The following is a 23,388-nucleotide window of genomic DNA, read 5'->3' on the forward strand; positions in this document are numbered from 1 at the left end:
AAAGCAGGTCTAAAGCCGGTCTAAAGCCGCTCTAAAGCCACTCTAAAGCCGCTCTAAAGCAGATCTAAAGCCGCTCTAAAGCCGCTCTAAAGCAGGTCTGAAGCCGCTCTAAAGCCGCTCTAAAGCCGCTCTAAAGCAGGTCTGAAGCCGCTCTAAAGCCGCTCTAAAGCAGGTCTGAAGCCGCTCTAAAGCCGCTCTAAAGCCGCTCTAAAGCAGGTCTGAAGCCGCTCTAAAGCCGGTCTAAAGCAGGTCTAAAGCCGGTCTAAAGCCGCTCTAAAGCCGCTCTAATGCCGCTCTAAAGCCGCTCTAAAGCCGCTCTAAAGCCGCTCTAAAGCCGCTCTAAAGCAGGTCTAAAGCAGATCTAAAGCCGCTCTAAAGCCGCTCTAAAGCCGCTCTAAAGCCGCTCTAAAGCAGGTCTAAAGCCGCTCTAAAGCAGGTCTAAAGCCGGTCTAAAGCCGCTCTAAAGCCACTCTAAAGCCGCTCTAAAGCAGGTCTAAAGCAGATCTAAAGCCGCTCTAAAGCTGCTCTAAAGCCGCTCTAAAGCAGGTCTGAAGCCGCTCTAAAGCCGCTCTAAAGCCGCTCTAAAGCAGGTCTGAAGCCGCTCTAAAGCCGCTCTAAAGCAGGTCTGAAGCCGCTCTAAAGCCGGTCTAAAGCAGGTCTAAAGCCGGTCTAAAGCCGCTCTAAAGCCGCTCTAATGCCGCTCTAAAGCCGGTCTAAAGCCGCTCTAAAGCCGCTCTAAAGCCGCTCTAAAGCCGCTCTAAAGCCGGTCTAAAGCCGCTCTAAAGCCGGTCTAAAGCCGCTCTAAAGCCGCTCTAAAGCCGCTCTAATGCCGCTCTAAAGCCGCTCTAAAGCCGCTCTAAAGCCGCTCTAAAGCCGCTCTAATGCCGCTCTAAAGCCGCTCTAAAGCCGCTCTAAAGCCGCTCTAAAGCCGCTCTAATGCCGCTCTAAAGCCGCTCTAAAGCCGCTCTAAAGCCGCTCTAAAGCCGCTCTTACTCGCAGCTGCAGGTGCTGGAGCTGATGGTCTAACGTTCGGATGTGATTTTGGAGGTTTGGAGTCGGATCTTCGTCCAAACTGATCCACGGAGCTTGAACTGCAGCAACACGAGCCGCCAGCCCCACCACGCCGTCCATGCAGCCTGAGACACAAACAAACAAACAAACAAACAAACAAACACACACACAAACACACACATAAACAAACACACACATAAACAAACACACAAACAAACACACACATAAACACACACACAAACACACACATAAACAAACACACACATAAACAAACACACAAACAAACACACACATAAACACACACACAAACAAACACACAAACAAACACACACATAAACACACACACAAACACACACATAAACAAACACACACATAAACAAACACACAAACAAACACACACATAAACAAACACACAAACAAACACACACATAAACACACACACAAACACACACATAAACAAACAAACAGACAAACAAACAAACAAACACATAAACAAACACCAAAACAAACACACACATAAACAAACACACACATAAACAAACAAACAAACAAACACACAAACAAGCAAGAGTCAAAGAAACAACAGGAGGAAACAAACAAACAAGCAAACACACAAACAAACAAACAAACAAACAAACAAACAGACAAACAAACACACACAAGAAAGAGTCAAAGAAACAACAGGAGGAAACAACCAACCAAACAAACAAACAAACAAACAAACAAACAAACACAAACGGCTGTGAACAACACATACTTTGATGCTTTGGTTTAGAGTTCATTTACACAATAGTTCTTGTATTACGCCTCCTTCAGACTGCATGTGGTACTGCAGCTGTTCAGAGCACGCGCAGCATCATCAAATCTTCAGATTTGTGACATAAAAAACCCAACAACAATAGACCCCCTTCCCGCGCGTCCATGTTTTCTGCTGCGTTTTGCATCATACCAACGACGCTCAGTAATTCACAGTTGATGATTGATAGTTTGCGACTCATTTAGTTGTTGGTCCTGACAAATTGTAAGATGGTGCTGAACGCAGACCTGAGCAGGGAGAAAGAGAGAGAGCCTCGGTGACCCGGCTGCACCCCCTCCTCCCTGTAGAGACGCTAATGCTAATGCTAATGCTAATGCTAATGCTAACGCTAATGCTGAGAATGCGACGCGAGAGGAAATGTCGCATCAAAATAAAAGAGGAGGAGGAAGTGAAGGCATTCATTGTTCCCCTGCTGGCCAATTGTGAAAATACACAATATCTGTAATACACTTTTTTTCATGGCGTCTCGAGGAAAATATAACCCATGAGTTTCAAACAAATCAGACAATGTTGAGTTTTTCACACAATGTGTAGGGGGCGCTATAGAGTCCATTTGTTACATGGAATTAATTATTTCCAATCAGACATAAAAACACATTAGTGAGTGAAATATGAGCAATTCCAACAGGGTCATTGTGAAAGTTCAGAGGTCATTGTGAATGTTCAGAGGTCATTGTGAAAGTTCAGAGGTCATTGTGAATGTTCAGAGGTCATTGTGTATGTTCAGAGGTCATTGTGAAAGTTCAGAGGTCATTGTGAAAGTTCAGAGGTCATTGTGTATGTTCAGAGGTCATTGTGAAAGTTCAGAGGTCATTGTGAATGTTCAGAGGGTCATTGTGAATGTACAGAGGGTCATTGTGAATGTTCAGAGGTCATTGTGAATGTTCAGAGGTCATTGTGAAAGTTCAGAGGTCATTGTGAATGTTCAGAGGTCATTGTGAAAGTTCAGAGGTCATTGTGAATGTTCAGAGGTCATTGTGAATGTTCAGAGGTCATTGTGAATGTTCAGAGGTCATTGTGAATGTTCAGAGGTCATTGTGAAAGTTCAGAGGTCATTGTGTATGTTCAGAGGTCATTGTGAATGTTCAGAGGTCATTGTGTATGTTCAGAGGTCATTGTGAAAGTTCAGAGGTCATTGTGAATGTTCAGAGGTCATTGTGTATGTTCAGAGGTCATTGTGAAAGTTCAGAGGTCATTGTGAAAGTTCAGAGGTCATTGTGTATGTTCAGAGGTCATTGTGAAAGTTCAGAGGTCATTGTGAATGTTCAGAGGGTCATTGTGAATGTACAGAGGGTCATTGTGAATGTTCAGAGGTCATTGTGAATGTTCAGAGGTCATTGTGAAAGTTCAGAGGTCATTGTGAATGTTCAGAGGTCATTGTGAAAGTTCAGAGGTCATTGTGAATGTTCAGAGGTCATTGTGAATGTTCAGAGGTCATTGTGAATGTTCAGAGGTCATTGTGAATGTTCAGAGGTCATTGTGCATGTTCAGAGGTCATTGTGAATGTTCAGAGGTCATTGTGAATGTTCAGAGGGTCATTGTGAATGTTCAGAGGTCATTGTGAATGTTCACAGGTCATTGTGAATGTTCAGAGGGTCATTGTGAATGTTCAGAGGTCATTGTGAATGTTCAGAGGTCATTGTGAATGTTCAGAGGTCATTGTGAATGTTCAGAGGGTCATTGTGAATGTTCAGAGGTCATTGTGAAAGTTCAGAGGTCATTGTGAATGTTCAGAGGTCATTGTGAATGTTCAGAGGGTCATTGTGAATGTTCAGAGGTCATTGTGAATGTTCAGAGGTCATTGTGAATGTTGAGAGGGTCATTGTGAATGTTCAGAGGTCATTGTGAATGTTCAGAGGTCATTGTTCAGAGGTCATTGTGAATGTTCAGAGGGTCATTGTGAATGTACAGAGGGTCATTGTGAATGTTCAGAGGTCATTGTGAATGTTCAGAGGTCATTGTGAATGTTCAGAGGTCATTGTGAATGTTCAAAGGGTCATTAGGAATGTTCAGAGGTCATTGTGAATGTTCAGAGGTCATTGTGAATGTTCAGAGGTCATTGTGAATGTTCAGAGGTCATTGTGAAAGTTCAGAGGTCATTGTGAATGTTCAGGGGTCATTGTGAATGTTCAGAGGGTCATTGTGAATGTTCAGAGGGTCATTGTGAATGTTCAGAGGTCATTGTGAATGTTCAGAGGTCATTGTGAATGTTCAGAGGTCATTGTGAATGTTCAGAGGTCATTGTGAATGTTCAGAGGTCATTGTGCATGTTCAGAGGTCAATGTGAATGTTCAGAGGTCATTGTGAATGTTCAGAGGGTCATTGTGAATGTTCAGAGGTCATTGTGAATGTTCAGAGGGTCATTGTGAATGTTCAGAGGTCATTGTGAATGTTCACAGGTCATTGTGAATGTTCAGAGGGTCATTGTGAATGTTCAGAGGTCATTGTGAATGTTCACAGGTCATTGTGAATGTTCAGAGGGTCATTGTGAATGTTCAGAGGTCATTGTGAATGTTCAGAGGTCATTGTGAATGTTCAGAGGTCATTGTGAATGTTCAGAGGGTCATTGTGAATGTTCAGAGGTCATTGTGAAAGTTCAGAGGTCATTGTGAATGTTCAGAGGTCATTGTGAATGTTCAGAGGGTCATTGTGAATGTTCAGAGGTCATTGTGAATGTTCAGAGGTCATTGTGAATGTTGAGAGGGTCATTGTGAATGTTCAGAGGTCATTGTGAATGTTCAGAGGTCATTGTTCAGAGGTCATTGTGAATGTTCAGAGGGTCATTGTGAATGTACAGAGGGTCATTGTGAATGTTCAGAGGTCATTGTGAATGTTCAGAGGTCATTGTGAATGTTCAGAGGTCATTGTGAATGTTCAAAGGGTCATTAGGAATGTTCAGAGGTCATTGTGAATGTTCAGAGGTCATTGTGAATGTTCAGAGGTCATTGTGAATGTTCAGAGGTCATTGTGAAAGTTCAGAGGTCATTGTGAATGTTCAGGGGTCATTGTGAATGTTCAGAGGGTCATTGTGAATGTTCAGAGGGTCATTGTGAATGTTCAGAGGTCATTGTGAATGTTCAGAGGTCATTGTGAATGTTCAGAGGTCATTGTGAATGTTCAGAGGTCATTGTGAATGTTCAGAGGGTCATTGTGAATGTTCAGAGGTCATTGTGAATGTTCAGAGGTCATTGTGAATGTTCAGAGGTCATTGTGAATGTTCAGAGGTCATTGTGAATGTTCAGAGGTCATTGTGAATGTAAAGAGGGTCATTATGAATGTTCAGAGGTCATTGTGTATGTTCAGAGGTCATTGTGAATGTTCAGAGGTCATTGTGAATGTTCAGAGGTCATTGTGAATGTTCAGAGGGTCATTGTGAATGTTCAGAGGTCATTGTGAATGTTCAGAGGTCATTGTGAATGTTCAGAGGGTCATTGTGAATGTTCAGAGGTCATTGTGAAAGTTCAGAGGTCATTGTGAATGTTCAGAGGTCATTGTGAATGTTCAGAGGGTCATTGTGAATGTTCAGAGGTCATTGTGAATGTTCAGAGGTCATTGTGAATGTTCAGAGGTCATTGTGAATGTTCAGAGGGTCATTGTGAATGTACAGAGGGTCATTATGAATGTTCAGAGGTCATTGTGAATGTTCAGAGGTCATTGTGAATGTTCAGAGGTCATTGTGAATGTTCAGAGGTCATTGTGAATGTTCAGAGGTCATTATGAATGTTCAGAGGTCATTGTGAATGTTCAGAGGTCATTGTGAATGTTCAAAGGGTCATTGTGAATGTTCAGAGGTCATTGTGAATGTTCAGAGGTCATTGTGAATGTTCAGAGGTCATTGTGAAAGTTCAGAGGTCATTGTGAATGTTCAGAGGTCATTGTGAATGTTCAGAGGGTCATTGTGAATGTTCAGAGGGTCATTGTGAATGTTCAGAGGTCATTGTGAATGTTCAGAGGTCATTGTGAATGTTCAGAGGTCATTGTGAATGTTCAGAGGGTCATTGTGAATGTTCAGAGGTCATTGTGAATGTTCAGAGGTCATTGTGAATGTTCAGAGGTCATTGTGAATGTACAGAGGGTCATTATGAATGTTCAGAGGTCATTGTGTATGTTCAGAGGTCATTGTGAATGTTCAGAGGTCATTGTGAATGTTCAGAGGGTCATTGTGAATGTTCAGAGGTCATTGTGAATGTTCAGAGGTCATTGTGAATGTTCAGAGGGTCATTGTGAATGTTCAGAGGTCATTGTGAATGTTCAGAGGTCATTGTGAATGTTCAGAGGGTCATTGTGAATGTACAGAGGGTCATTGTGAATGTTCAGAGGTCATTGTGAATGTTCAGAGGTCATTGTGAATGTTCAGAGGTCATTGTGAATGTTCAGAGGTCATTGTGAATGTTCAGAGGTTATTGTGAAAGTTCAGAGGTCATTGTGAATGTTCAGAGGGTCATTGTGAATGTTCAGAGGTCATTTTGAATGTTCAGAGGTCATTGTGAATGTTCAGTGGTCATTGTGAATGTTCAGAGGTCATTGTGAAAGTTCAGAGGTCATTGTGAATGTTCAGAAGTCATTGTGAATGTTCAGAGGTCATTGTGAATGTTCAGAGGTCATTGTGAATGTTCAGAGGGTCATTGTGAATGTACAGAGGGTCATTATGAATATTCAGAGGTCATTGTGAATGTTCAGAGGTCATTGTGAATGTTCAGAGGTCATTGTGAATGTTCAGAGGTCGTTGTGAAAGTTCAGAGGGTCATTGTGAATGTTCAGAGGTCATTGTGAATGTTCAGAGGGTCATTGTGAATGTTCAGAGGGTCATTGTGAATGTTCAGAGGTCATTGTGAATGTTCAGAGGTCATTGTGAATGTTCAGAGGGTCATTGTGAATGTTCAGAGGGTCATTGTGAATGTTCAGAGGTCATTGTGAATGTTCCCAGGTCATTGTGATTGTTCAGAGGTCATTGTAAATGTTCAGAGGTCATTGTGAATGTTCAGAGGTCATTGTGAATGTTCAGAGGGTCATTGTGAATGTTCAGAGGGTCATTGTGAATGTTCAGAGGTCATTGTGAATGTTCAGAGGTCATTGTGAATGTTCAGAGGTCATTGTGAATGTTCAGAGGTCATTGTTCAGAGGTCATTGTGAATGTTCAGAGGGTCATTGTGAATGTTCAGAGGTCATTGTGAATGTTCAGAGGTCATTGTGAATGTTTAGAGGTCATTGTGAATGTTCAGAGGTCATTGTGAATGTTCAAAGGGTCATTGTGAATGTTCAGAGGTCATTGTGAATGTTCAGAGGTCATTGTGAATGTTCAGAGGTCATTGTGAATGTTCAGAGGTCAGTGTGAATGTTCAGAGGTCATTGTGAATGTTCAGAGGGTCATTGTGAATGTTCAGAGGTCATTTTGAATGTTCAGAGGTCATTGTGAATGTTCAGAGGGTCATTGTGAATGTTCAGAGGTCATTGTGAAAGTTCAGAGGTCATTGTGAATGTTCAGAAGTCATTGTGTATGTACAGAGGGTCATTATGAATATTCAGAGGTCATTGTGAATGTTCAGAGGTCATTGTGAATGTTCAGAGGTCATTGTGAATGTTCAGAGGTCGTTGTGAAAGTTCAGAGGGTCATTGTGAATGTTCAGAGGGTCATTGTGAATGTTCAGAGGTCATTGTGAATGTTCAGAGGTCATTGTGAATGTTTAGAGGGTCATTGTGAATGTTCAGAGGTCATTGTGAATGTTCAGAGGTCATTGTGAATGTTCAGAGGTCATTGTGAATGTTCAGAGGGTCATTGTGAATGTTCAGAGGTCATTGTGAATGTTCAGAGGTCATTGTGAATGTTCACAGGTCATTGTGATTGTTCAGAGGTCATTGTGAATGTTCAGAGGTCATTGTGAATGTTCAGAGGGTCATTGTGAATGTTCAGAGGTCATTGTGAATGTTCAGAGGTCATTGTGAATGTTCAGAGGTCATTGTGAATGTTCAGAGGTCATTGTGAATGTTCAGAGGTCATTGTTCAGAGGTCATTGTGAATGTTCAGAGGGTCATTGTGAATGTTCAGAGGTCATTGTGAATGTTCAGAGGTCATTGTGAATGTTTAGAGGTCATTGTGAATGTTCAGAGGTCATTGTGAATGTTCAAAGGGTCATTGTGAATGTTCAGAGGTCATTGTGAATGTTCAGAGGTCATTGTGAATGTTCAGAGGTCAGTGTGAATGTTCAGAGGTCATTGTGAATGTTCAGAGGGTCATTGTGAATGTTCAGAGGTCATTTTGAATGTTCAGAGGTCATTGTGAATGTTCAGTGGTCATTGTGAATGTTCAGAGGTCATTGTGAAAGTTCAGAGGTCATTGTGAATGTTCAGAAGTCATTGTGAATGTTCAGAGGGTCATTGTGAATGTTCAGAGGTCATTGTGAATGTTCAGAGGTCATTGTGAATGTTCAGAGGGTCATTGTGTATGTACAGAGGGTCATTATGAATATTCAGAGGTCATTGTGAATGTTCAGAGGTCATTGTGAATGTTCAGAGGTCATTGTGAATGTTCAGAGGTCATTGTGAAAGTTCAGAGGGTCATTGTGAATGTTCAGAGGGTCATTGTGAATGTTCAGAGGTCATTGTGAATGTTCAGAGGTCATTGTGAATGTTCAGAGGGTCATTGTGAATGTTCAGAGGTCATTGTGAATGTTCAGAGGTCATTGTGAATGTTCAGAGGGTCATTGTGAATTTTCAGAGGTCATTGTGAATGTTCAGAGGTCATTGTGAATGTTCAGAGGGTCATTGTGAATGTTCAGAGGGTCATTGTGAATGTTCAGAGGTCATTGTGAATGTTCAGAGGTCATTGTGAATGTTCAGAGGGTCATTGTGAATGTACAGAGGGTCATTGTGAATGTTCAGAGCTCATTGTGAATGTTCCCAGGTCATTGTGAATGTTCAGAGGTCATTGTGAATGTTCAGAGGTCATTGTGAATGTTCAGAGGTCATTGTGAATGTTCAGAGGGTCATTGTGAATGTTCAGAGGTCATTGTGAATGTTCAGAGGTCAGAGGGTCATTGTGAATGTTCAGAGGGTCATTGTGAATGTTCAGAGGTCATTGTGAATGTTCAGAGGTCATTGTGAATGTTCAGAGGTCATTGGTCAGAGGTCATTGTGAATGTTCAGAGGGTCATTGTGAATGTTCAGAGGTCATTGTGAATGTTCAGAGGTCATTGTGAATGTTCAGAGGTCATTGTGAATGTTCAGAGGTCATTGTGAATTTTCAGAGGTCAGTGTGAATGTTCAGAGGTCATTGTGAATGTTCAGAGGTCATTGTGAATGTTCAGAGGTCATTGTGAATGTTCAGAGGTCATTGTGAATGTTCAGAGGGTCATTGTGAATGTTCAGAGGTCATTGTGAATGTTCAGAGGTCATTGTGAATGTTCAGTGGTCATTGTGAATGTTCAGAGGTCATTGTGAAAGTTCAGAGGTCATTGTGAAAGTTCAGAGGGTCATTGTGAATGTTCAGAGGTCATTGTGAATGTTCAGAGGGTCATTGTGAATGTTCAGAGGTCATTGTGAATGTTCAGAGGTCATTGTGAATGTTCAGAGGTCATTGTGAATGTTCAGAGGGTCATTGTGAATGTTCAGAGGTCATTGTGAATGTTCAGAGGTCATTGTGAATGTTCAGAGGTCATTGTGAATGTTCAGAGGGTCATTGTGAATGTACAGAGGGTTATTGTGAATGTTCAGAGGTCATTGTGAATGTTCCCAGGTCATTGTGAATGTTCAGAGGTCATTGTGAATGTTCAGAGGTCATTGTGCATGTTCAGAGGTCATTGTGAGGGTCATTGTGAATGTTCAGAGGTCAATGTGAATGTTCAGAGGTCATTGTGAATGTTCAGAGGTCATTGTGAGGGTCATTGTGAATGTTCAGAGGTCATTGTGAATGTTCAGAGGTCATTGTGAAAGTTCAGAGGTCATTGTGAATGTTCAGAGGTCATTGTGAATGTTCAGAGGGTCATTGTGAATGTTCAGAGGTCATTGTGAATGTTCAGAGGTCATTGTGAATGTTCAGAGGGTCATTGTGAATGTTCAGAGGGTCATTGTGAATGTTCAGAGGTCATTGTGAATGTTCAGAGGTCATTGTGAATGTTCAGAGGTCATTGTGAATGTTCAGAGGTCATTGTGAATGTTCAGAGGTCATTGTGAATGTACAGAGGGTCATTATGAATGTTCAGAGGTCATTGTGTATGTTCAGAGGTCATTGTGAATGTTCAGAGGTCATTGTGAATGTTCAGAGGTCATTGTGAATGTTCAGAGGTCATTGTGAATGTTCAGAGGTCATTGTGAATGTTCAGAGGTCATTGTGAAAGTTCAGAGGTCATTATTAATATTCAGAGGTCATTGTGAATGTTCAGAGGTCATTGTGAATGTTCAGAGGTCATTGTGAATGTTCAGAGGTCATTGTGAAAGTTCAGAGGGTCATTGTGAATGTTCAGAGGTCATTGTGAATGTTCAGAGGTCATTGTGAATGTTCAGAGGGTCATTGTGAATGTTCAGAGGTCATTGTGAATGTTCAGAGGTGATTGTGAATGTTCAGAGGTCATTGTGAATGTTCAGAGGGTCATTGTGAATGTTCAGAGGTCATTGTGAATGTTCAGAGGTCATTGTGAAAGTTCAGAGGGTCATTGTGAATGTTCAGAGGTCATTGTGAATGTTCAGAGGGTCATTGTGAATGTTCAGAGGTCATTGTGAATGTTCAGATGTCATTGTGAATGTTCAGAGGTCATTGTGAATGTTCAGAGGGTCATTGTGAATGTTCAGAGGTCATTGTGAATGTTCAGAGGTCATTGTGAATGTTCAGAGGTCATTGTGAATGTTCAGAGGGTCATTGTGAATGTACAGAGGGTCATTGTGAATGTTCAGAGGTCATTGTGAATGTTCCCAGGTCATTGTGAATGTTCAGAGGTCATTGTGAATGTTCAGAGGTCATTGTGAATGTTCAGAGGTCATTGTGAATGTTCAGAGGTCATTGTGAGGGTCATTGTGAATGTTCAGAGGTCAATGTGAATGTTCAGAGGTCATTGTGAATGTTCAGAGGTCATTGTGAGGGTCATTGTGAATGTTCAGAGGTCATTGTGAATGTTCAGAGGTCATTGTGAAAGTTCAGAGGTCATTGTGAATGTTCAGAGGTCATTGTGAATGTTCAGAGGGTCATTGTGAATGTTCAGAGGTCATTGTGAATGTTCAGAGGTCATTGTGAATGTTCAGAGGGTCATTGTGAATGTTCAGAGGGTCATTGTGAATGTTCAGAGGTCATTGTGAATGTTCAGAGGTCATTGTGAATGTTCAGAGGTCATTGTGAATGTTCAGAGGTCATTGTGAATGTACAGAGGGTCATTATGAATGTTCAGAGGTCATTGTGTATGTTCAGAGGTCATTGTGAATGTTCAGAGGTCATTGTGAATGTTCAGAGGTCATTGTGAATGTTCAGAGGTCATTGTGAATGTTCAGAGGGTCATTGTGAATGTTCAGAGGTCATTGTGAATGTTCAGAGGTCATTGTGAAAGTTCAGAGGTCATTGTGAATGTTCAGAGGTCATTGTGAATGTTCAGAGGGTCATTGTGAATGTTCAGAGGTCATTGTGAATGTTCAGAGGTCATTGTGAATGTTCAGAGGTCATTGTGAATGTTCAGAGGGTCATTGTGAATGTACAGAGGGTCATTATGAATGTTCAGAGGTCATTGTGAATGTTCAGAGGTCATTGTGAATGTTCAGAGGTTATTGTGAAAGTTCAGAGGTCATTGTGAATGTTCAGAGGGTCATTGTGAATGTTCAGAGGTCATTGTGAATGTTCAGAGGTTATTGTGAAAGTTCAGAGGTCATTGTGAATGTTCAGAGGGTCATTGTGAATGTTCAGAGGTCATTGTGAATGTTCAGAGGTTATTGTGAATGTTCAGAGGTCATTGTGAATGTTCAGAGGTCATTGTGAATGTTCAGAGGTCATTGTGAATGTTCAGAGGTTATTGTGAAAGTTCAGAGGTCATTGTGAATGTTCAGAGGGTCATTGTGAATGTTCAGAGGTCATTGTGAATGTTCAGAGGTCATTGTGAATGTTCAGAGGTCATTGTGAATGTTCAGAGGTCATTGTGAATGTTCAGAGGGTCATTGTGAATGTACAGAGGGTCATTGTGAATGTTCAGAGGTCATTGTGAATGTTCCCAGGTCATTGTGAATGTTCAGAGGTCATTGTGAATGTTCAGAGGTCATTGTGAATGTTCAGAGGTCATTGTGAATGTTCAGAGGTCAATGTTCAGAGGTCATTGTGAATGTTCAGAGGTCATTGTGAATGTTCAAAGGGTCATTGTGAATGTTCAGAGGTCATTGTGAATGTTCAGAGGTCATTGTGAATGTTCAGAGGTCATTGTGAGGGTCATTGTGAATGTTCAGAGGTCATTGTGAATGTTCAGAGGTCATTGTGAAAGTTCAGAGGTCATTGTGAATGTTCAGAGGTCATTGTGAATGTTCAGAGGGTCATTGTGAATGTTCAGAGGGTCATTGTGAATGTTCAGAGGTCATTGTGAATGTTCAGAGGTCATTGTGAATGTTCAGAGGGTCATTGTGAATGTTCAGAGGGTCATTGTGAATGTTCAGAGGTCATTGTGAATGTTCAGAGGTCATTGTGAATGTTCAGAGGTCATTGTGAATGTTCAGAGGTCATTGTGAATGTTCAGAGGTCATTGTGAATGTACAGAGGGTCATTATGAATGTTCAGAGGTCATTGTGTATGTTCAGAGGTCATTGTGAATGTTCAGAGGTCATTGTGAATGTTCAGAGGTCATTGTGAATGTTCAGAGGTCATTGTGAATGTTCAGAGGGTCATTGTGAATGTTCAGAGGTCATTGTGTATGTTCAGAGGTCATTGTGAATGTTCAGAGGTCATTGTGAATGTTCAGAGGTCATTGTGAATGTTCAGAGGTCATTGTGAATGTTCAGAGGGTCATTGTGAATGTTCAGAGGTCATTGTGAATGTTCAGAGGTCATTGTGAAAGTTCAGAGGTCATTGTGAATGTTCAGAGGTCATTGTGAATGTTCAGAGGGTCATTGTGAATGTTCAGAGGTCATTGTGAATGTTCAGAGGTCATTGTGAATGTTCAGAGGTCATTGTGAATGTTCAGAGGGTCATTGTGAATGTACAGAGGGTCATTATGAATGTTCAGAGGTCATTGTGAATGTTCAGAGGTCATTGTGAATGTTCAGAGGTCATTGTGAATGTTCAGAGGTCATTGTGAATTTTCAGAGGTCATTGTGAATGTTCAGAGGGTCATTGTGAATGTTCAGAGGTCATTGTGAATGTTCAGAGGTCATTGTGAATGTTCAGAGGGTCATTGTGAATGTTCAGAGGTCATTGTGAATGTTCAGAGGTTATTGTGAAAGTTCAGAGGTCATTGTGAATGTTCAGAGGGTCATTGTGAATGTTCAGAGGTCATTGTGAATGTTCAGAGGTCATTGTGAAAGTTCAGAGGTCATTGTGAATGTTCAGAGGTCATTGTGAATGTTCAGAGGTCATTGTGAATGTTCAGAGGTCATTGTGAATGTTCAGAGGGTCATTGTGAATGTACAGAGGGTCATTGTGAATGTTCAGAGGTCATTGTGAATGTTCCCAGGTCATTGTGAATGTTCAGAGGTCATTGTGAATGTTCAGAGGTCATTGTGAATGTTCAGAGGTCATTGTGAATGTTCAGAGGTCAATGTTCAGAGGTCATTGTGAATGTTCAGAGGTCATTGTGAATGTTCAAAGGGTCATTGTGAATGTTCAGAGGTCAATGTGAATGTTCAGAGGTCATTGTGAATGTTCAGAGGTCATTGTGAGGGTCATTGTGAATGTTCAGAGGTCCTTGTGAATGTTCAGAGGTCATTGTGAATGTTCAGAGGTCATTGTGAATGTTCAGAGGTCATTGTGAATGTTCAGAGGGTCATTGTGAATGTTCAGAGGGTCATTGTGAATGTTCAGAGGTCATTGTGAATGTTCAGAGGTCATTGTGAATGTTCAGAGGGTCATTGTGAATGTTCAGAGGGTCATTGTGAATGTTCAGAGGTCATTGTGAATGTTCAGAGGTCATTGTGAATGTTCAGAGGTCATTGTGAATGTTCAGAGGTCATTGTGAATGTTCAGAGGTCATTGTGAATGTACAGAGGGTCATTATGAATGTTCAGAGGTCATTGTGTATGTTCAGAGGTCATTGTGAATGTTCAGAGGTCATTGTGAATGTTCAGAGGTCATTGTGAATGTTCAGAGGTCATTGTGAATGTTCAGAGGGTCATTGTGAATGTTCAGAGGTCATTGTGAATGTTCAGAGGTCATTGTGAAAGTTCAGAGGTCATTGTGAATGTTCAGAGGTCATTGTGAATGTTCAGAGGTCATTGTGAATGTTCAGAGGTCATTGTGAATGTTCAGAGGGTCATTATGAATGTTCAGAGGTCATTGTGAATGTTCAGAGGTCATTGTGAATGTTCAGAGGTCATTGTGAATGTTCAGAGGTCATTGTGAATTTTCAGAGGTCATTGTGAATGTTCAGAGGGTCATTGTGAATGTTCAGAGGTCATTGTGAATTTTCAGAGGGTCATTGTGAATGTTCAGAGGTCATTGTGAATGTTCAGAGGTCATTGTGAATGTTCAGAGGTCATTGTGAATGTTCAGAGGTCATTGTGAATGTTCAGAGGTTATTGTGAAAGTTCAGAGGTCATTGTGAAAGTTCAGAGGTCATTGTGAATGTTCAGAGGTCATTGTGAATGTTCAGAGGTCATTGTGAATGTTCAGAGGTCATTGTGAATGTTCAGAGGTCATTGTGAATGTTCAGAGGGTCATTGTGAATGTTCAGAGGTCATTTTGAATGTTCAGAGGTCATTGTGAATGTTCAGTGGTCATTGTGAATGTTCAGAGGTCATTGTGAAAGTTCAGAGGTCATTGTGAATGTTCAGAAGTCATTGTGAATGTTCAGAGGGTCATTGTGAATGTTCAGAGGTCATTGTGAATGTTCAGAGGTCATTGTGAATGTTCAAAGGGTCATTGTGAATGTTCAGAGGTCATTGTGAAAGTTCAGAGGGTCATTGTGAATGTTCAGAGGGTCATTGTGAATGTTCAGAGGTCATTGTGAATGTTCAGAGGGTCATTGTGAATGTTCAGAGGTCATTGTGAATGTTCAGAGGTCATTGTGAATGTTCAGAGGTCATTGTGAATGTTCAGAGGGTCATTGTGAATGTTCAGAGGTCATTGTGAATGTTCAGAGGTCATTGTGAATGTTCAGAGGTCATTGTGAATGTTCAGAGGGTCATTGTGAATGTTCAGAGGTCATTGTGAATGTTCAGAGGTCATTGTGAATGTTCAGAGGGTCATTGTGAATGTACAGAGGGTCATTGTGAATGTTCAGAGGTCATTGTGAATGTTCCCAGGTCATTGTGAATGTTCAGAGGTCATTGTGAATGTTCAGAGGTCATTGTGAATGTTCAGAGGTCATTGTGAATGTTCAGAGGGTCATTGTGAATGTTCAGAGGGTCATTGTGAATGTTCAGAGGTCATTGTGAATGTTCAGAGGTCAGAGGGTCATTGTGAATGTTCAGAGGGTCATTGTGAATGTTCAGAGGGTCATTGTGAATGTTCAGAGGTCATTGTGAATGTTCAGAGGTCATTGTTCAGAGGTCATTGTGAATGTTCAGAGGGTCATTGTGAATGTTCAGAGGTCATTGTGAATGTTCAGAGGTCATTGTGAATGTTTAGAGGTCATTGTGAATGTTCAAAGGGTCATTGTGAATGTTCAGAGGTCATTGTGAATGTTCAGAGGTCATTGTGAATGTTCAGAGGTCATTGTGAATGTTCAGAGGTCATTGTGAATGTTCAGAGGTCATTGTGAATGTTCAGATGGTCATTGTGAATGTTCAGAGGTCATTGTGAATGTTCAGAGGGTCATTGTGAATGTACAGAGGGTCATTGTGAATGTTCAGAGGTCATTGTGAATGTTCAGAGGTCATTGTGAATGTTCAGAGGTCATTGTGAATGTTCAGAGGTCATTGTGAATGTTCAGAGGTCATTGTGAATGTTCAGAGGGTCATTGTGAAAGTTCAGAGGGTCATTGTGAATGTTCAGAGGTCATTGTGAATGTTCAGAGGTCATTGTGAATGTTCAGAGGTCAATGTTCAGAGGTCATTGTGAATGTTCAGAGGTCATTGTGAATGTTCAAAGGGTCATTGTGAATGTTCAGAGGTCAATATGAATGTTCAGAGGTCATTGTGAATGTTCAGAGGTCATTGTGAGGGTCATTGTGAATGTTCAGAGGTCATTGTGAATGTTCAGAGGTCATTGTGAATGTTCAGAGGTCATTGTGAATGTTCAGAGGTCATTGTGAATGTTCAGAGGTCATTTTGAATGTTCAGAGGTCATTGTGAAAGTTCAGAGGGTCTTTGTGAATGTTCAGAGGTCATTGTGAATGTTCAGAGGTCATTGTGAATGTTCAGAGGGTCATTGTGAATGTTCAGAGGTCATTGTGAATGTTCAGAGGTCATTGTGAATGTTCAGAGGTCATTGTGAATGTTCAGAGGGTCATTGTGAATGTTCAGAGGTCATTGTGAATGTTCAGAGGTCATTGTGAAAGTTCAGAGGGTCATTGTGAATGTTCAGAGGTCATTGTGAATGTTCAGAGGTCATTGTGAATGTTCAGAGGGTCATTGTGAATGTTCAGAGGTCATTGTGAATGTTCAGAGGCCATTGTGAATGTTCAGAGGTCATTGTGAATGTTCAGAGGGTCATTGTGAATGTTCAGAGGTCATTGTGAATGGTCAGAGGTCATTGTGAATGTTCAGAGGTCATTGTGAATGTTCAGATGGTCATTGTGAATGTTCAGAGGTCATTGTGAATGTTCAGAGGTCATTGTGAATGTTCAGAGGTCATTGTGAAAGTTCAGAGGGTCATTGTGAATGTACAGAGGTCATTGTGAATGTTCCCAGGTCATTGTGAATGTTCAGAGGTCATTGTGAATGTTCAGAGGGTCATTGTGAATGTTCCGAGGTCATTGTGAATGTTCCCAGGTCATTGTGAATGTTCAGAGGTCATTGTGAATGTTCAGAGGGTCATTGTGAATGTTCAGAGGTCATTGTGAATGTTCCCAGGTCATTGTGAATGTTCAGAGGTCATTGTGAATGTTCAGAGGTCATTGTGAATGTTCAGAGGTCATTGTGAATGTTCAGAGGTCATTGTGAATGTTCAAAGGGTCATTGTGAATGTTCAGAGGGTCATTGTGAATGTTCAGAGGGTCATTGTGAATGTTCAGAGGTCATTGTGAATGTTCAGAGGTCATTGTGAATGTTCAGAGGTCATTGTGAATGTACAGAGGGTCATTATGAATGTTCAGAGGTCATTGTGTATGTTCAGAGGTCATTGTGAATGTTCAGAGGTCATTGTGAATGTTCAGAGGTCATTGTGAATGTTCAGAGGGTCATTGTGAATGTTCAGAGGTCATTGTGAATGTTCAGAGGTCATTGTGAATGTACAGAGGGTCATTATGAATGTTCAGAGGTCATTGTGTATGTTCAGAGGTCATTGTGAATGTTCAGAGGTCATTGTGAATGTTCAGAGGTCATTGTGAATGTTCAGAGGTCATTCTGAATGTTCATAGGGTCATTGTGAATGTTCAGAGGTCATTGTGAAAGTTCAGAGGTCATTGTGAATGTTCAGAGGTCATTGTGAATGTTCAGAGGGTCATTGTGAATGTTCAGAGGTCATTTTGAATGTTCAGAGGTCATTGTGAATGTTCAGAGGTCATTGTGAATGTTCAGAGGTCATTGTGAATGTTCAGAGGTCATTGTGAATGTTCAGAGGGTCATTGTGAATGTTCAGAGGTCATTGTGAATGTTCGGAGGTCATTGTGAATGTTCAGAGGGTCATTGTGAATGTTCAGAGGTCATTGTGAATGTTCAGAGGTTATTGTGAAAGTTCAGAGGTCATTGTGAAAGTTCAGAGGTCATTGTGAAAGTTCAGAGGTCATTGTGAATGTTCAGAGGTCATTGTGAATGTTCAGAGGTCATTGTGAATGTTCAGAGGGTCATTGTGAATGTTCAGAGGTCATTTTGAATGTTCAGAGGTCATTGTGAATGTTCAGTGGTCATTGTGAATGTTCAGAGGTCATTGTGAATGTTCAGAGGTCATTGTGAATGTTCAGAGGGTCATTGTGAATGTACAGAGGGTCATTATGAATATTCAGAGGTCATTGTGAATGTTCAGAGGTCATTGTGACTGTTCAGAGGTCATTGTGAATGTTCAGAGGTCATTGTGAATGTTCAGAGGTCATTGTGAATGTTCAGAGGTCATTGTGAATGTTCCCAGGTCATTGTGAATGTTCAGAGGTCATTGTGAATGTTCAGAGGTCATTGTGAATGTTCAGAGGTCATTGTGAATGTTCAGAGGGTCATTGTGAATGTTCAGAGGTCATTGTGAATGTTCAGAGGTCAGAGGGTCATTGTGAATGTTCAGAGGGTCATTGTGAATGTTCAGAGGGTCATTGTGAATGTTCAGAGGTCATTGTGAATGTTCAGAGGTCATTGTTCAGAGGTCATTGTGAATGTTCAGAGGGTCATTGTGAATGTTCAGAGGTCATTGTGAATGTTCAGAGGTCATTGTGAATGTTTAGAGGTCATTGTGAATGTTCAGAGGTCATTGTGAATGTTCAAAGGGTCATTGTGAATGTTCAGAGGTCATTGTGAATGTTCAGAGGTCATTGTGAATGTTCAGAGGTCATTGTGAATTTTCAGAGGTCAGTGTGAATGTTCAGAGGTCATTGTGAATGTTCAGAGGTCATTGTGAATGTTCAGAGGTCATTGTGAATGTTCAGAGGTCTTTGTGAATGTTCAGAGGTCATTGTGAATGTTCAGAGGTCATTGTGAATGTTCAGAGGGTCATTGTGAATGTTCAGAGGTCATTGTGAATGTTCAGAGGTCATTGTGAATGTTCAGTGGTCATTGTGAATGTTCAGAGGTCATTGTGAAAGTTCAGAGGTCATTGTGAATGTTCAGAGGTCATTGTGAATGTTCAGAGGGTCATTGTGAATGTTCAGAGGTCATTGTGAATGTTCAGAGGTCATTGTGAATGTTCAGAGGGTCATTATTAATATTCAGAGGTCATTGTGAATGTTCAGAGGTCATTGTGAATTTTCAGAGGTCATTGTGAATGTTCAGAGGTCAGTGTGAATGTTCAGAGGTCATTGTGAATGTTCAGAGGTCATTGTGAAAGTTCAGAGGGTCATTGTGAATGTTCAGAAGTCATTGTGAATGTTCAGAGGTCATTGTGAATGTTCAGAGGGTCATTGTGAATGTTCAGAGGTCATTGTGAATGTTCAGAGGTCATTGTGAATGTTCAGAGGTCATTGTGAATGTTCAGAGGTCATTGTGAAAGTTCAGAGGGTCATTGTGAATGTTCAGAGGTCATTGTGAATGTTCAGAGGTCATTGTGAATGTTCAGAGGGTCATTGTGAATGTTCAGAGGTCATTTTGAATGTTCAGAGGTCATTGTGAATGTTCAGTGGTCATTGTGAATGTTCAGAGGTCATTGTGAAAGTTCAGAGGTCATTGTGAATGTTCAGAAGTCATTGTGAATGTTCAGAGGGTCATTGTGAATGTTCAGAGGTCATTGTGAATTTTCAGAGGTCATTGTGAATGTTCAGAGGGTCATTGTGAATGTACAGAGGGTCATTATGAATATTCAGAGGTCATTGTGAATGTTCAGAGGTCATTGTGACTGTTCAGAGGTCATTGTGAATGTTCAGAGGTCATTGTGAATGTTCAGAGGTCATTGTGAATGTTCAGAGGTCATTGTGAATGTTCCCAGGTCATTGTGAATGTTCAGAGGTCATTGTGAATGTTCAGAGGTCATTGTGAATGTTCAGAGGTCATTGTGAATGTTCAGAGGGTCATTGTGAATGTTCAGAGGTCATTGTGAATGTTCAGAGGTCAGAGGGTCATTGTGAATGTTCAGAGGGTCATTGTGAATGTTCAGAGGGTCATTGTGAATGTTCAGAGGTCATTGTGAATGTTCAGAGGTCATTGTTCAGAGGTCATTGTGAATGTTCAGAGGGTCATTGTGAATGTTCAGAGGTCATTGTGAATGTTCAGAGGTCATTGTGAATGTTTAGAGGTCATTGTGAATGTTCAGAGGTCATTGTGAATGTTCAAAGGGTCATTGTGAATGTTCAGAGGTCATTGTGAATGTTCAGAGGTCATTGTGAATGTTCAGAGGTCATTGTGAATTTTCAGAGGTCAGTGTGAATGTTCAGAGGTCATTGTGAATGTTCAGAGGTCATTGTGAATGTTCAGAGGTCATTGTGAATGTTCAGAGGTCTTTGTGAATGTTCAGAGGTCATTGTGAATGTTCAGAGGTCATTGTGAATGTTCAGAGGGTCATTGTGAATGTTCAGAGGTCATTGTGAATGTTCAGAGGTCATTGTGAATGTTCAGTGGTCATTGTGAATGTTCAGAGGTCATTGTGAAAGTTCAGAGGTCATTGTGAATGTTCAGAGGTCATTGTGAATGTTCAGAGGGTCATTGTGAATGTTCAGAGGTCATTGTGAATGTTCAGAGGTCATTGTGAATGTTCAGAGGGTCATTATTAATATTCAGAGGTCATTGTGAATGTTCAGAGGTCATTGTGAATTTTCAGACGTCATTGTGAATGTTCAGAGGTCAGTGTGAATGTTCAGAGGTCATTGTGAAAGTTCAGAGGGTCATTGTGAATGTTCAGAGGTCATTGTGAATGTTCAGAGGTCATTGTGAATGTTCAGAGGTCAATGTTCAGAGGTCATTGTGAATGTTCAGAGGTCAATGTGAATGTTCAGAGGTCATTGTGAAAGTTCAGAGGTCATTGTGAATGTTCAGAGGGTCATTGTGAATGTTCAGAGGTCATTGTGAATGTTCAGAGGTCATTGTGAAAGTTCAGAGGTCATTGTGAATGTTCAGAGGATCATTGTGATTGTTCAGAGGGTCATTGTGAATGTTCAGAGGTCATTGTGAATGTTCAGAGGTCATTGTGAATGTTCAGAGGTCATTGTGAATGTTCAGATGTCATTGTGAATGTTCAGAGGTCATTGTGAATGTACAGAGGGTCATTATGAATGTTCAGAGGTCATTGTGTATGTTCAGAGGTCATTGTGAATGTTCAGAGGTCATTGTGAATGTTCAGAGGGTCATTTTGAATGTTCAGAGGTCATTGTGAATGTTCAGAGGGTCATTGTGAATGTTCAGAGGTCATTGTGAATGTACAGAGGGTCATTGTGAATGTTCAGAGGTCATTGTGAATGTTCCCAGGTCATTGTGAATGTTCAGAGGTCATTGTGAATGTTCAGAGGTCATTGTGAATGTTCAGAGGTCATTGTGAATGTTCAGAGGTCATTGTGAATGTTCAGAGGTCATTGTGAATGTTCAGAGGTCATTGTGAATGTTCAGAGGTCATTGTGAATGTTCAGATGGTCATTGTGAATGTTCAGAGGTCATTGTGAATGTTCAGAGGTCATTGTGAATGTTCAGAGGTCATTGTGAATGTTCAGAGGGTCATTGTGAATGTACAGAGGGTCATTGTGAATGTTCAGAGGTCATTGTGAATGTTCCCAGGTCATTGTGAATGTTCAGAGGTCATTGTGAATGTTCAGAGGTCATTGTGAATGTTCAGAGGGTCATTGTGAATGTTCAGAGGTCATTGTGAATGTTCAGAGGTCATTGTGAATGTTCAGAGGTCAATGTTCAGAGGTCATTGTGAATGTTCAGAGGTCATTGTGAATGTTCAAAGGGTCATTGTGAATGTTCAGAGGTCAATATGAATGTTCAGAGGTCATTGTGAATGATCAGAGGTCATTGTGAGGGTCATTGTGAATGTTCAGAGGTCATTGTGAATGTTCAGAGGTCATTGTGAATGTTCAGAGGTCATTGTGAATGTTCAGAGGTCATTGTGAATGTTCAGAGGTCATTTTGAATGTTCAGAGGTCATTGTGAAAGTTCAGAGGGTCTTTGTGAATGTTCAGAGGTCATTGTGAATGTTCAGAGGTCATTGTGAATGTTCAGAGGGTCATTGTGAATGTTCAGAGGTCATTGTGAATGTTCAGAGGTCATTGTGAATGTTCAGAGGGTCATTGTGAATGTTCAGAGGTCATTGTGAATGGTCAGAGGTCATTGGGAATGTTCAGAGGTCATTGTGAATGTTCAGATGGTCATTGTGAATGTTCAGAGGTCATTGTGAATGTTCAGAGGTCATTGTGAATGTTCAGAGGTCATTGTGAAAGTTCAGAGGGTCATTGTGAATGTTCAGAGGTCATTGTGAATGTTCCCAGGTCATTGTGAATGTTCAGAGGTCATTGTGAATGTTCAGAGGGTCATTGTGAATGTTCAGAGGTCATTGTGTATGTTCAGAGGTCATTGTGAATGTTCAGAGGTCATTGTGAATGTTCAGAGGTCATTGTGAATGTTCAGAGGTCATTGTGAATGTTCAGAGGTCATTGTGAATGTTCAGAGGGTCATTGTGAATGTTCAGAGGTCATTGTGAATGTTCAGAGGTCATTGTGAAAGTTCAGAGGGTCATTGTGAATGTTCAGAGGTCATTGTGAATGTTCAGAGGTCATTGTGAATGTTCAGAGGGTCATTGTGAATGTTCAGAGGTCATTGTGAATGTTCAGAGGCCATTGTGAATGTTCAGAGGTCATTGTGAATGTTCAGAGGGTCATTGTGAATGTTCAGAGGTCATTGTGAATGGTCAGAGGTCATTGTGAATGTTCAGAGGTCATTGTGAATGTTCAGATGGTCATTGTGAATGTTCAGAGGTCATTGTGAATGTTCAGAGGTCATTGTGAATGTTCAGAGGTCATTGTGAAAGTTCAGAGGGTCATTGTGAATGTTCAGAGGTCATTGTGAATGTTCCCAGGTCATTGTGAATGTTCAGAGGTCATTGTGAATGTTCAGAGGTCATTGTGAATGTACAGAGGGTCATTATGAATGTTCAGAGGTCATTGTGTATGTTCAGAGGTCATTGTGAATGTTCAGAGGTCATTGTGAATGTTCAGAGGTCATTCTGAATGTTCATAGGGTCATTGTGAATGTTCAGAGGTCATTGTGAAAGTTCAGAGGTCATTGTGAATGTTCAGAGGTCATTGTGAATGTTCAGAGGGTCATTGTGAATGTTCAGAGGTCATTTTGAATGTTCAGAGGTCATTGTGAATGTTCAGAGGTCATTGTGAATGTTCAGAGGTCATTGTGAATGTTCAGAGGTCATTGTGAATGTTCAGAGGGTCATTGTGAATGTTCAGAGGTCATTGTGAATGTTCAGAGGTTATTGTGAAAGTTCAGAGGTCATTGTGAAAGTTCAGAGGTCATTGTGAAAGTTCAGAGGTCATTGTGAATGTTCAGAGGTCATTGTGAATGTTCAGAGGTCATTGTGAATGTTCAGAGGTCATTGTGAATGTTCAGAGGGTCATTGTGAATGTTCAGAGGTCATTTTGAATGTTCAGAGGTCATTGTGAATGTTCAGTGGTCATTGTGAATGTTCAGAGGTCATTGTGAAAGTTCAGAGGTCATTG

General features: G+C 41.0%; 1 protein-coding gene across 1 annotated transcript in view; it reads right to left on the bottom strand.

Moving 5' to 3' along the window:
• Window positions 1–993: 993 nt before the first annotated feature.
• LOC140376511 (regulator of G-protein signaling 9-binding protein-like) overlaps window positions 994–23,388 on the bottom strand; it is a gene marked incomplete at its 3' end in the record, with an annotated part of 51,597 nt that continues 29,202 nt past the window's right edge. The window contains exon 3 of the mRNA XM_072462003.1: window positions 994–1,136. Coding sequence (XP_072318104.1) covers window positions 994–1,136 — 143 coding nt within the window. The remainder of the gene's footprint in view (window positions 1,137–23,388) is intronic.

The sequence above is a fragment of the Eucyclogobius newberryi genome, unplaced genomic scaffold (genome assembly GCF_026437365.1).
Source record: "Eucyclogobius newberryi isolate DKJ021-1_F unplaced genomic scaffold, fEucNew1.0.hap1 SCAF_360, whole genome shotgun sequence".
In the NCBI taxonomy this organism is placed as follows: domain Eukaryota; kingdom Metazoa; phylum Chordata; class Actinopteri; order Gobiiformes; family Gobiidae; genus Eucyclogobius; species Eucyclogobius newberryi.